The 12,443-nt window shown below is 38.7% G+C and overlaps 1 protein-coding gene across 8 annotated transcripts in view; it reads right to left on the bottom strand.

Annotated features, from left to right (window-relative positions):
• MEIS2 (Meis homeobox 2) overlaps positions 1-11,911 on the bottom strand; it is a 116,826-nt gene extending 104,915 nt beyond the window's left edge. The window contains exons 1-6 of one of the 8 annotated variants that reach the window (XM_075192143.1): positions 10,987-11,911; positions 9,885-10,114; positions 8,855-8,996; positions 8,252-8,302; positions 7,565-7,615; positions 5,869-6,018 (exon numbers count right to left, since the gene is read on the bottom strand). In XM_075192143.1, the coding sequence (XP_075048244.1) occupies positions 5,869-6,018; positions 7,565-7,615; positions 8,252-8,302; positions 8,855-8,996; positions 9,885-10,114; positions 10,987-10,998 (636 nt within the window). In that variant the 5' untranslated portion in view covers positions 10,999-11,911. Of the gene's footprint in view, positions 1-5,868; positions 6,019-7,564; positions 7,616-8,251; positions 8,303-8,854; positions 8,997-9,884; positions 10,115-10,470; positions 10,895-10,986 lie in introns of those variants that run through there. The other 7 variants (XM_075192144.1, XM_075192139.1, XM_075192141.1 and 4 more) reach the window with 7 other exon arrangements.
• Between the last annotated feature and the right edge of the window lie 532 nt (positions 11,912-12,443).

Here is a 12,443-nt window from a genome sequence, read left to right as displayed (position 1 = left end):
TTAGTGAATTATTAAATAATCATTTCCGTTTACTATTCTACTCCAAGGCCTCCTCTCACTCATGTACAGTGAACAGTCACGGTTTTAGTGCAGAGGTGTGCAACTTTAGCTATTAAACTAAACTTCCCATGATGCTCAGCCTGCCAGCAATTGGTTGAGCATCATGGGTAGTCTATTTGTGCAACAACTGGAGTGCCTAAGGCTGTTTAAATATAGAGTCCAAATATAAACTATATTTTCTATTCTGAAGTAGTTTATACATACATTTATATGTAACATTCTTTGAATAAAAGGATTTCCAGTAATATAGGAAATAATAAACATACAAAGTTACAAGATAAATGCACTGTATGATAAACAAGTATACCAGTACAACAATGCAGCAAAGAATAAGCAGAACTATACAGTAACAATAATCCGCCAAACATTCAATAAAAATCACACAGACTTTAACAAAATATAGCAAAATATACCATGTTGGTATATTATAGTTAATTTATTGAGATACAAATTCAAAAACAACATAACATTTTATTTTAAAAACCCATTTATTTCACAACTTAAAAATGTATGGTAATTTAACATGCCGAAATAAAGCCCCTTATACTTGGATTCACCTCGTAAGTCATATGGCCCCTAATATATCATTGTTATGAGAGGTTAATATATTTTATATCTACTGTAATGAAGTATTACATTAATAGGTTTTAATAAATAGCCTCTTGTTATAAATTTATTATGATCGGTATTGCTTCAAAAGCAAGCCAGTCTAATGCCAAATGTAAAGATTATACCGTATTCTTCAGAAAAGGTCACTGCAACGTAATAATTATCAGTAAGTCTTAAAAGACATATATAGACAGGGACTTGCAATTTGCCAGATTGGGTCTGAATTAGTATTTTTATTGGTGATATTTTAACACCAAACAGTCCTTAGAGAATGGTTTAAATTACACTGATACAAACATGTTCTATTATGATTATGAAATAATTTGCAAACAGTTTTAAACTAGAAGAATGACCAAAGGGTAATGCCATAATAATATGACCTAATAGTGAGTTCCGGCTCTATGAAAACGATGAGGTTTTTTGGACTGCATGCTAAAGTCTTTATGATTAGCAACCTGCACCTGAGAAAACATGTATTTGACATTGCCCAATAGACGCAGACAGTGATCATACTAAGAGGGGGCACGGAGGCCATATAACTACAGGCTGAGCTCCATTCCCAATTATCCTGCACAATTCATCAAACCCACATTGCACTCAGCACAATGGGCTTTATATAGAGAAATAAAGTGAAAGTGAAACTATACAGTTGTATTGTGAATTTCCACAGTCAATGCATGATATATATATGGTGTTTTGGAGTAAAACAGCGCAACTTCTGTACAACTCAAAATGACACCAAAGGTCACAAATGTGTAATGATAGAAAACTTGAGGTCAGTAATAACACAATATCCTCCTATACTGCACATAGAGATAGCAAAATAATACTTCTCAGACACTGTTCTGCACCGTTTTCTACTAGATGCTATTACTTTTAATTTTGGAGAAATGTTGATCATCACATGACCCATATCAAGGATGAGTTCCTGCTGACCTCGGGTAACCTCACAAGTGGAAGCCACAGATACCATGAGTGTAGAAGGCCTCTACAAGGTTCATCTCCTGTCATTTCACAATAAACTGCAATAAGGGCTGGAAATGGCTCTAATAAGCCTTTATGCACAATACAGTGCTATGCTGTAAGGAACAGCACAAATGGTTGTTATTTCTGGAGTAATCAGGAATACTGAATTCAGTACATCAATGCAAACCCAAAACACAGGTGCAATTTACTCAAAAGGTTTTCAGATGTTAATCAAATGACCAAATTGCTTACCAAAACACGTGTTTGTCTTGCCTACTTGGAAACCATGCCCTGACCACAGTACTCAAGGGCAACCCTGACACAGAAGATAATCAACAACAATTCAACAAAGTAAAAGACCTATGTAATTGACACAAACATTGGCTGTGCAGGCACCAAACATTTTTTGCCTGTAGGACAAACATGTGATAAAACAGACTTTCTCAACCTGCGTCTCTCTAGCTGCTGTGGAACTACAAGTTCCAGCATGCCCTGCTCCGGTTGGGAGGACATGATGAGACCAGCAGTTGGCGAGCCACAGGTTGCAAACCTCTGTGCCAAATCAAGTAATGGGCATTAAAGCATGATAAAGTCATCTTAACCTAGGCAAGTACGTGAATTCGGACAATGTTGTGCATTTAAAGACACTGGAGTACATAATCTGAGCAGTACATGATCTGATCTCTAAGTATTATTTAAACAGCTACAGCTACATAATGTAAAGAAAAAAAAGAAAGATTTTATAAGTGAATTACTGACCTGGCGCAATGCGTGGATAAAATAACGTAGAATTCAGGAGTCAATGTGTCAAATTTAGGAGCTAGCATGATATCTAAAGGTGCATCCAATTACATTAATAGAAAGGACTCAAAAAAATGTAAGCTCCTGAAGACATTTTTTTTGGCGCACAGTCTTACTCGCTCCCGGGACTTGTCTGACCCAGATTATAAAACAACACTGTGCAAAAATGACATGATGTATGCCTGCTCAGTATACATCAGTTAGGTCAGCTATCAATTGTGCATGTTAATCCCTTTCTTAAATATTTGATACTTAGTGATCGGGTATAAGTTACCCAATTCTTTAAAACTACATTGTTTAAACCTCTGCTTCATGGCAACTTCTATAAACAGTCACCCAGTGACTTAATGGTCGAGAGAGGGGAACAATTTTGCAAGCGACTTAGGGGTATATCTACTAAACTGCGGGTTTGAAAAAGTGGAGATGTTGCCTATAGCAACCAAACATATTATAGATGTTGTTTTGTAGAATGTACTTAATAAAGAGTAACTACAATCTGATTAGTTGCTATAGGCAACGTCTCCGCTTTTTCAAAGCCGCAGTTTAGTAAATATACCCCATAGAGTTGATATGATGACGATCATAAATGCAAGGCTTCCAAAAATAATTTAGAGTACAAATATGAATAAGAGTGAAAATAAGTGGGTGCAATTAGTTATATGTGACTATGAGAGACAACAATTACAGCAAGTAATGTACTTGAATCGGAGGGAACTGTAATGAGTTCCTAGGCCGATAGGGGGTTAATCAAACGTTAAGACACAAGTGGATGACCATGTTGCTATATCTTTGGCTGATTCAAGAATTTGTCCTAAGAAATATGTCGCGCCCATCTATTAGTAGCCTCTCGGCCAGTGACTTTAAGGAGTTTATCATAATGTTGCAAGTAAAGGCTACATTTAGTTCTTGATTATAGATTTCACAAACAGCGGGTTATGTCTAAGAACACCAACATAAAACGACAATTCTCACCCTGTGTAGGGATTCTACCACAAATCTGGTAAACTCATAGTCATCTGTTTCTGGTTATCTAAGGACAAGATTTACTAATCACATGAATGTATTTTGGGAGAGCTGCATTATTATCATACCTTAGGTTCAATATAGAAGGACTGGGTAATCACTAGGAAAGCCCAGATTCATAATACTGGTGTGAACTGTATTTTCTAAGCTCAACAAGATTGTTGTTTTTATTTTTCCTGATTTGTTAAGAGTTTCCATTCACAAGATGCCCAATTCCTACATGTGAGTTGCATTTGCATTACTACCAAACCATGAAGAATAACAAAAGCAGTTATTTAAATATGTCAACAAATCACCTTTAAAACTCCATCACCAACTTTTGTAACACATAGTACACCATACTAAAATGGTAAACAAATAAATAGCACAGCCAACGTTACACCACAATATTGTTCAAATGTGATCGTTCAGATCAGACATAGTTTTGGACACCTAAAATCTAAGTGGCATCATATAAAGCATTCACTGAAATATATCCAGTCTACAACTACAGTTTGCTAAGTCAAATATTAAAATCAATATTTAGCATTTAAGCAACTTTTCTGGACATTCTTAAGAGAACAAGAAGTGATTTATGTTTGAGCAATTAAAGTCTCTCATAAATCTTATTGCTAAACATTTGCACATAAGGTATATTATTAAGTGGATAACTATATATCTAAATAAGCAATGGCACGGGGTGTAGAATACGATGGGGCTGTATGAATACAAGACAATAAAAAAAATGTAAATGGAGTTTAGTTTATGGAAAATTGGAAAAAGTATTTTAAAGATCTACAAACACTTTTAAAGATAAAGTTTTATTTATGCTGGTGTACCTCTTGTAGTATTAACAGTACTAGGGCGTCACTTTCAGCAGCTACTTATATAATGAAATCTATAAATATAAGTAGAAATTTCTATTTTTTATTGGAAGTAAAATGATTTATTTTTTGGGGTCATGTTTTTTCCATGTTTATTCTAAGACACTGAACATCCCCAAAATAATTAATTGTTTTAATAACACTTGATGCTATATTCTTCATTCCCTAAATGCCTCTCCTGGTCACCTAAATCTTGGGACTATAAAAGGTTAGTTATTACCAAGGAGCAGAGTAAATTGGCTTTAGCTGTTGCCATCTGTCAGACCCTAAACAGGCCGGGTGTGTAATCTACTAAACGGGACCCAGCTCTCAGACTGTGCTGAGAAAGGAAACTGGACGATACAGAGGGGGAGGAATGTATATATGTACAGCAGTATATATACAGATCCTGTCTATTGTTCATCCCTTCCTAAATCCTCAAACCTTTGGAAGCTACAAATCTAGAGATGGAAGACCCTGCCTGAAATATACCAGAGAAGTATCATGCCCTGGAACTCAGATGTTACAGTGTTTATGCAGGAAGTCAGAATCAAACCCACACAAACACACCATGATATATTGAGAAATATACACTACATGTTTAATCAATTGTAACTACTTCATTTCCAGGCGATTTTGACTTTCTATAAATACAAGAGTTAATTTAGCCTAATGTTAGTGTGTCTTTATAATAAACAATAGCAACATTAATCTGGAATAGAAGCCATTTCACTTTCTATTTCTAGTTAGGATCATACAATGGAGATCACATTGTAAAAATACAACAGCACGACAACAATAAACTACAACAGCATAAACAGCCATAGTAACTCAGTGACGGCAAGTATCCATTAATACAAAGTTGAGTCTTTAGCGGTAGGTCATTTCTATCAAGCCTTCAATAAAATGCCTCATTCTAATGTTCCGAATTATTAAAGTGTTAGAAATCAATGCTTAACCTGTAATACCGCTGTTAATAATTCTCTCCAGCTCTCCTTAATAGAAAGTCAATTATTGGTTCATTAAAGGTTACGATCCTTTACAAGAAGGGGCTCCGGGCGAATAGCTGGTGTGTAGCTTGTACCAAATAATAATAATAAAAATAATCGTCACAGGAAAACACACACGCACGCCAAAATTAAACATACACCCACAAACCGAGATTGGGAAAATGTTCAGCAACAAAAAGGTTAAAACTGCCCATGTAATAATTATATACTGGGATAAAAGTGCATCATAATGTAACTTAGTGAATGAGGCCCCTGTGCACCATAACACTCCAGGATATGGTCTATCAATAGACGCACATAACAATAGGTAACCAACATGCTTGCGTCTGACAGAAGGAGGTCACCGCGTGTAAACAGCCAGCCATAGAGCACGTGGAATATACACAAGCGCATACACTTATATTAGGGGCCCCGGAACGCATTGCACAGCACAGCACAGCACAGCCACTCACTGCAATGCCCTGTAGGCCCCTACACAGCGACACACTTCAATCAGATAGCGCTATAACTAGCGTCAGACGCACATGACACATAGAACAAATTAACATCGGACTCACGTGGTCTGCGAGGTTAGTGGAAGATCCGGACAATTCTTCGTGGTCAGACTTTGAGCTCCCGTCCCTCTCATCAATCACTAAGTCTATGGGCATTTTTCCTTTCAAACAGCTGATGTATCGATGGCAGAAATTATCACACAATTCATGGACCTGGGGAGGGAGGAGAGGCCGGGTGAGAGGGGAGCACGTTATGTTGGTGTAAGGAGTAACACGCCAGTGTCCTCCAAGAGTAACTATCATTAAGGGCTGTAATAGTTGCAGGCAAGGAAACAATAAAGAAATTGTAGCAGCAGATATTATTCTCTGGAGACCGGAGCAGCAACAAGTAGAGAGGAGGAGAGGAGAGAAGGAAAGTGCTAGAGGAGAAAAGAGATAGAATGGCAGGATAGATGTATGGAGAAGAGGAGGAGAGGAGAGAAGGAAAGAGCTAGTGGGAAAAGGGGAGAAAAGAGAGAGAGAGAATGGCAGGATAGATGTATGGAGGAGAGGAGGAGAGGAGAGAAGAGACAGATGTAGTGGCTAGAAGAGGGAGATAAGGTGAGAATAGGGGAGAAGAAAGATCTGAGGGGAGATATTGGGGGGGGGGTAATGTAGAGATGGATAGAGAGAAGTAGAAGGAGATATAAGGGGTAGCAATGGAACAGACAGATGAGAAGAAAGAGGGGATGTATGTGAGCAGGTGAAAAGTATAGAAAGGTGAATTATGGGGTCACATGGGGGATAAGGTACCAGTGTGGACGGTACAATTCGGTGGAGATAAGATCCCAACCTCCCCACAGACCGCCAAAGTCCAAAGTGACATTCATTCCCCGGGGTGTCAGGATAATACGATCCGAAGTCGAATCTATTCCTTGGGGCCAGAGTGTACAACAAAAAATCCGATGTCTCTTCCCCTACATATAGTCACCACAAACCAAAGTGACATCTATTCTCCAGAAACATGTGGACACCCTAAACAGGGTTCAGATCCGTTTCCCGGGGCATGCGGGAGCCTCAACCCGGCAGGGGAACTTTCCGCTCAGAGACACTGGATCACACATTAGCTTTAGCACCACGAATTAGTTTCGCTCAATTACATTTTCCACACGAAATTCGCATAATAGAACCCGACGGCAGAGATGGAGTTGGTGTAAAAACTCTCTGCTTTATCCAGCACTTTTATGCACACAAGATTAACAGCGAATTGTCACATCGTGGAAGAGGAATCATTAATTATTTCGGGGAACAAAATAAAAAACAGGAACAGATACATAATTTCTAGTATATAGCATCTATCACAAGGAAATATTACATAAAACTAATATATATATATATATATATATATATATATATATATATATATATATATATATATATTTATATATCTATATATATATATATATATATATATATATATATATATATACACACATAGGTACACACTGGTTTCAAAAGTAACTTTACTTAATATTATACTACACCTATATGTGTAAGCATATTAAATATATACCCACATATATGTATATATATATATATATATATATATATATATATATATATATATATATATATTTACAAGTGGTGTGTGCAGCTTTGTGTGTATTTGTGGTCATAGATACATTTATCAGTATGTACTGTATTTTCATTAACACACAGTTTGTGAATTAAGCTGATATGTCATCAGTAAGTGTTCTGGAAGTAAAAACAATATATTTACCTTTTCTAATTCCAGGAGGTGAAACCGCAAGACTTGGATCGCCTGGATCATCTGCAATGACAGCACTGGCCGTTATTCTGGGGAATTGGTTATTTTGTACTTGGATTATGCAGAAAAGGACGCTGATTCAATGCTCCTATAAGGAGCTTTACATTAAGACAATAGTGTTTTAAATTAGGGCCGGGAAATGTTCTCTTTTTTTTTGTTTAAGTCGGTGATGATTTGATATTAGGACATGAGATTGATCAATGTGGGGACAGAAAGCAGTATTAGGTTAGGACAGGCCCAAATCCCCTCTCTCTTTCTCTCTCTGCCTTGTGCATATTCCCTGTCAAGGGGAATACTAATTATCCAGCATTTTAGTTTATTCCTTGGTCACGGTTGAGTCGGTCTGATCAAGTGTAATCCTGCCCTGATTCCCTGAGACTTCTGATGAATGTCCTGGCTGCTAATTCGGTGACATTAACAATCCGAGGAGCAGGCAGCTCTACAGGTGACATCGGCAACAGAAACGACACATTTCACATTTCACAAAAAATAATGTCTGTTCCCTTGTACCGAGCTCATCACTCGCTGCTTCCTCCCTCCCTCCTGCTTTGTTTTCTGCAATTACAACACTATTCAAGTTTATTTCCTCAAACACACTATAGGAACAAGGAGCAGTAAAAAAAATAAGACCCAGCTCACCAAGTTGTCCAGCTCGGGGTTGGAGGAGAAAAGAGGCTTCTCTGCCCGGACCTGTGGAGAACAGAGCAAGTTAGAACCCGCCGGTGAAGAGTTAAGTCTGCGGGATTTGGGAGTGGGGAAATTAAGTTTAAACTACATAGGAAAACGGAATAAAATATTAATATATCCATATTAACTTTGTCATCCAAAATCCCAAAACATTATAATATATATATATATATATATATATATATATATATATATATATATATATATATATATATATATATATGTGTGTGTGTGTGTGTGTGTGTTTATATTATAATACAATAATATAAACGATAGAACAATGAATGGCTTTAAATTAGTAAAGTATGGCTTTTGATGTTTAACAGAAGTAATAATAAAAATGAGTAATAATAACCACTATAGCCACATAATAACCAGTGAGTATCCCGGCCAGTTACATGTTTACTAATTCAGAGTTACAACAGTGTATCAGTCTGTAGACAGGAGATATTTATGTGGTCATACAGCGCAGTGTTAGCTGCCAGGGCCTGGTGACCGGCAGAGGTTCTGGTGTGGGGTGCAAATTTGGGGGTGTAATAAAATAGGGTAAGTGACCTGTTTTGCGAACACAGCGATGTCTTCATTAAAGGAATCCGAGGAACACACGTCCCCTCCCGCGACTCCCGGCTCCCGTGGGGTACACGTCGCCAGTTCACATTTCTCAAAAACAAGAGCTAGAAGAGGGAAAAGGGGGTGCCTGTAGGAGCGCCCCAAACAGGGAACAAGAGGGCAGAGCCGTCAATCAATTACCAAGTTCAGAATTTGTGCTAAAATTCATCAGCAGATTGCAGAGCGCACATAACCCACGTCCCATGTTAAATAATAAATATTTAATATATCGAAACGCAAAACAAACCTGAGTAAAATCGGTCTTGTGTACACAAACATTTTACGAGACACAATAGCTTAAGCATACTATTACATACTATTACATACTATTACATACACTGCAGGGTTTGTTTTAATCTCCTAAAAAAAAAATAATACAGAAATGTGTGTGTTTTGGAAATAATCTCTTGCTAATCAAAATGACAAACGGCACATTTCTCAAATCTTAATGATAATATTGCAATTTGTGGCTGGTGAATACGGATTTGCAGTTTTGCTGTCCATAGCAACAAGCTGATTTTTTAATCCCCTCTTTACTTGCTCCTTTAATCCCTAATTGCTCGGTATTAGGAATCCTCTCTGTTCCCCTAATGAAGTTAGTGTTTCAGTGGCTGTCTCTCTGCTGGGCTTCCCAGGGAATTATTACACAGACAGACAGCCAGGCCTGGGGAATGGTTGTGCCGAAGTCCTGTGCACATAATTCTCATTTAAACCTGAAATTCCTGCTGTTAACCAGCTCGTGTGTGTGTGTTCTCTCAGCCCTGTTATTTTGATGTGCAAGATGTTTATCTCACTCACTTTCCTCAATTTCTTGTTGGTGTAAGATCATTGCTAAGACACTAACTGACAAGCCTGTATGTAGTGCATAGGGGTGCCGAGGGTAATGCTAATTTAGCTGCCGGTAATGCTTCTGCTATGGGATATGTACATCCACTGTTTACTTATATACAACATGCCATCCTTATAGAGTACCTACCCATAGATCGCATCTTTGTCCCGTTTTAGGGCATCGTTCACAGCAGACCCCATGCTGGTGGGCATAACATTGGGATGGGGGGCATGAGTTCCATAGTGCTGGCTGGCATGTAAGGGGGGTCCGTGGTTTAAGTGGTGTACCGGAGGGATAGGTCGAGGGGCATGTGGGTCACCATACATAGAAGTTGGCACCCCCACTCCGTCCATGGCATAGTGCGGTAACTCATCGTACTAGCAGGAAAAGAAAAGAGGAATTTAAGGGGAAAAACAGAGACATATACAACAGAAAGCAATGAAAGAGCAGATGCTGGCAGAATGTGAGGGGGAGACAAATTGAAAAAAAAATAATAAAAAAAGGAATGTAGTAAAGGCCTGGTAGAGAAAGAGGAAATACCATATATAAAAAAAAATAATAAACTATACAACAAAATAAAAATAAACAAATGATATGTAAGCATAAATGTAAATAAAATATTTGCGGACAATATATAAATTATACGATGACGAAATATTGAAAAATAAATAAATCTGAAAGCATCCACATCAATAAGTAAAATCGTGGAGTCCCATAGAGATAGAAGAGTTACCAGGAACATTGAGGCGTGTGCGGGGTCTTTACTGCTCATCCAAATATATAAAATCCCCCCGGAAAAAAAATAAAAAATAAAAAAAAGTGCAAGATCTTCGGAGAGAAAAAAAGGAAATGGGAAAATCTAAGAATTGGATTTGTTTGAATAGAAGCTGGAGTAAGAGACTGACATGAGGAACCAGGGCAGTAGGAAGAGAGGAGACTGACTACTGAGAAAGAGAAAGAAGAGAGAGAGAGAGGGTGGGAGAGAGAGAGAGAGAGAGGTGTGTGTCAGAGAGCGAGAGAGAGCAAGAGAGAGAGAGAGAGAAGGAGAGAGCAAGAGAGAGAGTCAGAGAGTGAGGCGTGCAGAGGACACACAAAGCACTGATCACTCATATCAATTCTTTATTAACACACATATATACAGTGTATACACACTGAATGGCTTTCCCACACTGGTCACAACATAGACCATGACATGCAGCAGCAATATTGGCAATAGAAACCGACGTTATCCCAGGGCATTTAAACCTACCCTTTGCGCCATCAATAAACTCCGCTCCGTGCGCCCTATAGTGTATCCTTAGCCCTCTTCCCAGTAACGCAGGCTGTCCGTATCCTGGGGTGGTGGGAAGGGTAAGGGGGCCAGGGGTGGGGGGGGGGATAATCAAAATATTTGTTTTTCTTTCTGCAAATCCAGGAACCGGCACCAAGACGAGAAAACACAATCATACAATCATGCTGATCATAAAAGCCAGGTTTGGGGAGCAAATTCTCCTTCTTTAATTTGTGTTGATTTTTTTTTTTTTTTTTTTAACAATTATTTTATTTCTTCTTGTTCGCAATGGCAAAGTATTCTAAAAATCTTCCAAGTAAGAGTTAGTATCGGCCCTGTAGAGAGCCACATGTACCCAAGCTGGTTACTCTCATGGCGCTCCGCCACTTCAGATGTCAATCAGAGGCAGAGCATGTCAAGGTGCTGAATGAGGGATGGTGGCAGGAGAGGAGGAGGAAGATGATGGTGATAGTGATGAAGATACAACTGAGCAGCAATTCTTCCAACCACTTCTCTCTTTTTACGTCTCTCCCCTGATGCTCCTATCTTTCTGTAACTCCTCTTGACAGCTCCCTATAGATCTATGTCTGTTTTATTTTTTTTTCCAATGACACGTGAAAAAAAAATCAAGATCCAAATGACGCAAAAATGCCAAGAATAAAAAAAAATGCAAATAAATACAAAAATATATCTTAGTAACAAAAAAAAAATAGCAACAAAAAAAAAGAGCAAAGTGCTTCCGTGTGCAGGGAGTGAGGAGCGGAGTTGGGTGGATGAGGTGGGATTTTGCAGCCTGTCTCTGGCAGATGAGTGACTGCTGGCAGGTTGGCTGCTGCTGGCTTATACAAGAGAACTCAGTTTGTTGAGCTGATCGGCGGGAGAATGAAAATGACGGAACCCGGAAGTAGAGGCAGCCAGAGCCAGTCCTACGACACAGACACATGGAGGGAGGCAGAGACTAGGAGGCGATGCACTGTGCAGCGTGCAATCAGGAGTGTTGCTGCTCTACGGGCAGGGCTGGGAGGCAGGGAAGGGGAGGCTACATCCACCAGATCCTTCCTCACTCTACAGATCCTTTCACCATCCTACCGATCCACTTAACCACCAGTCTAGTCCTCATTATCCTAGTCACAGGCTAATTCCACTACCCTATAGATTGCCATTCTACTACATGTCACTACACAATGATGACCCATTAACCCACTGAGAGTCAGACCACAGTCGCACTAATGTGGTCACCCCTCTTGCGATTGCAGCGTTAAACGCTATTTTTTAGAACTCCATTATTACGCAATCCTATTTACAAGTATTTAAAAAAAAAATAAAAAAAAATGCATGTGGATCTCTGACGTCTATTTCTATCCTATAAAACGTGTACATGTAACAATGTTGAAAACTTCCTGGCGTGGAGACCGAATGATCCACAATGGTCACCA

Source organism: Mixophyes fleayi, chromosome 12 (genome assembly GCF_038048845.1).
Source record: "Mixophyes fleayi isolate aMixFle1 chromosome 12, aMixFle1.hap1, whole genome shotgun sequence".
Lineage (NCBI taxonomy): Eukaryota > Metazoa > Chordata > Amphibia > Anura > Limnodynastidae > Mixophyes > Mixophyes fleayi.
Note: the sequence above shows the minus strand (reverse complement) of the source record. Positions and strands in the feature narration are given on the sequence as shown.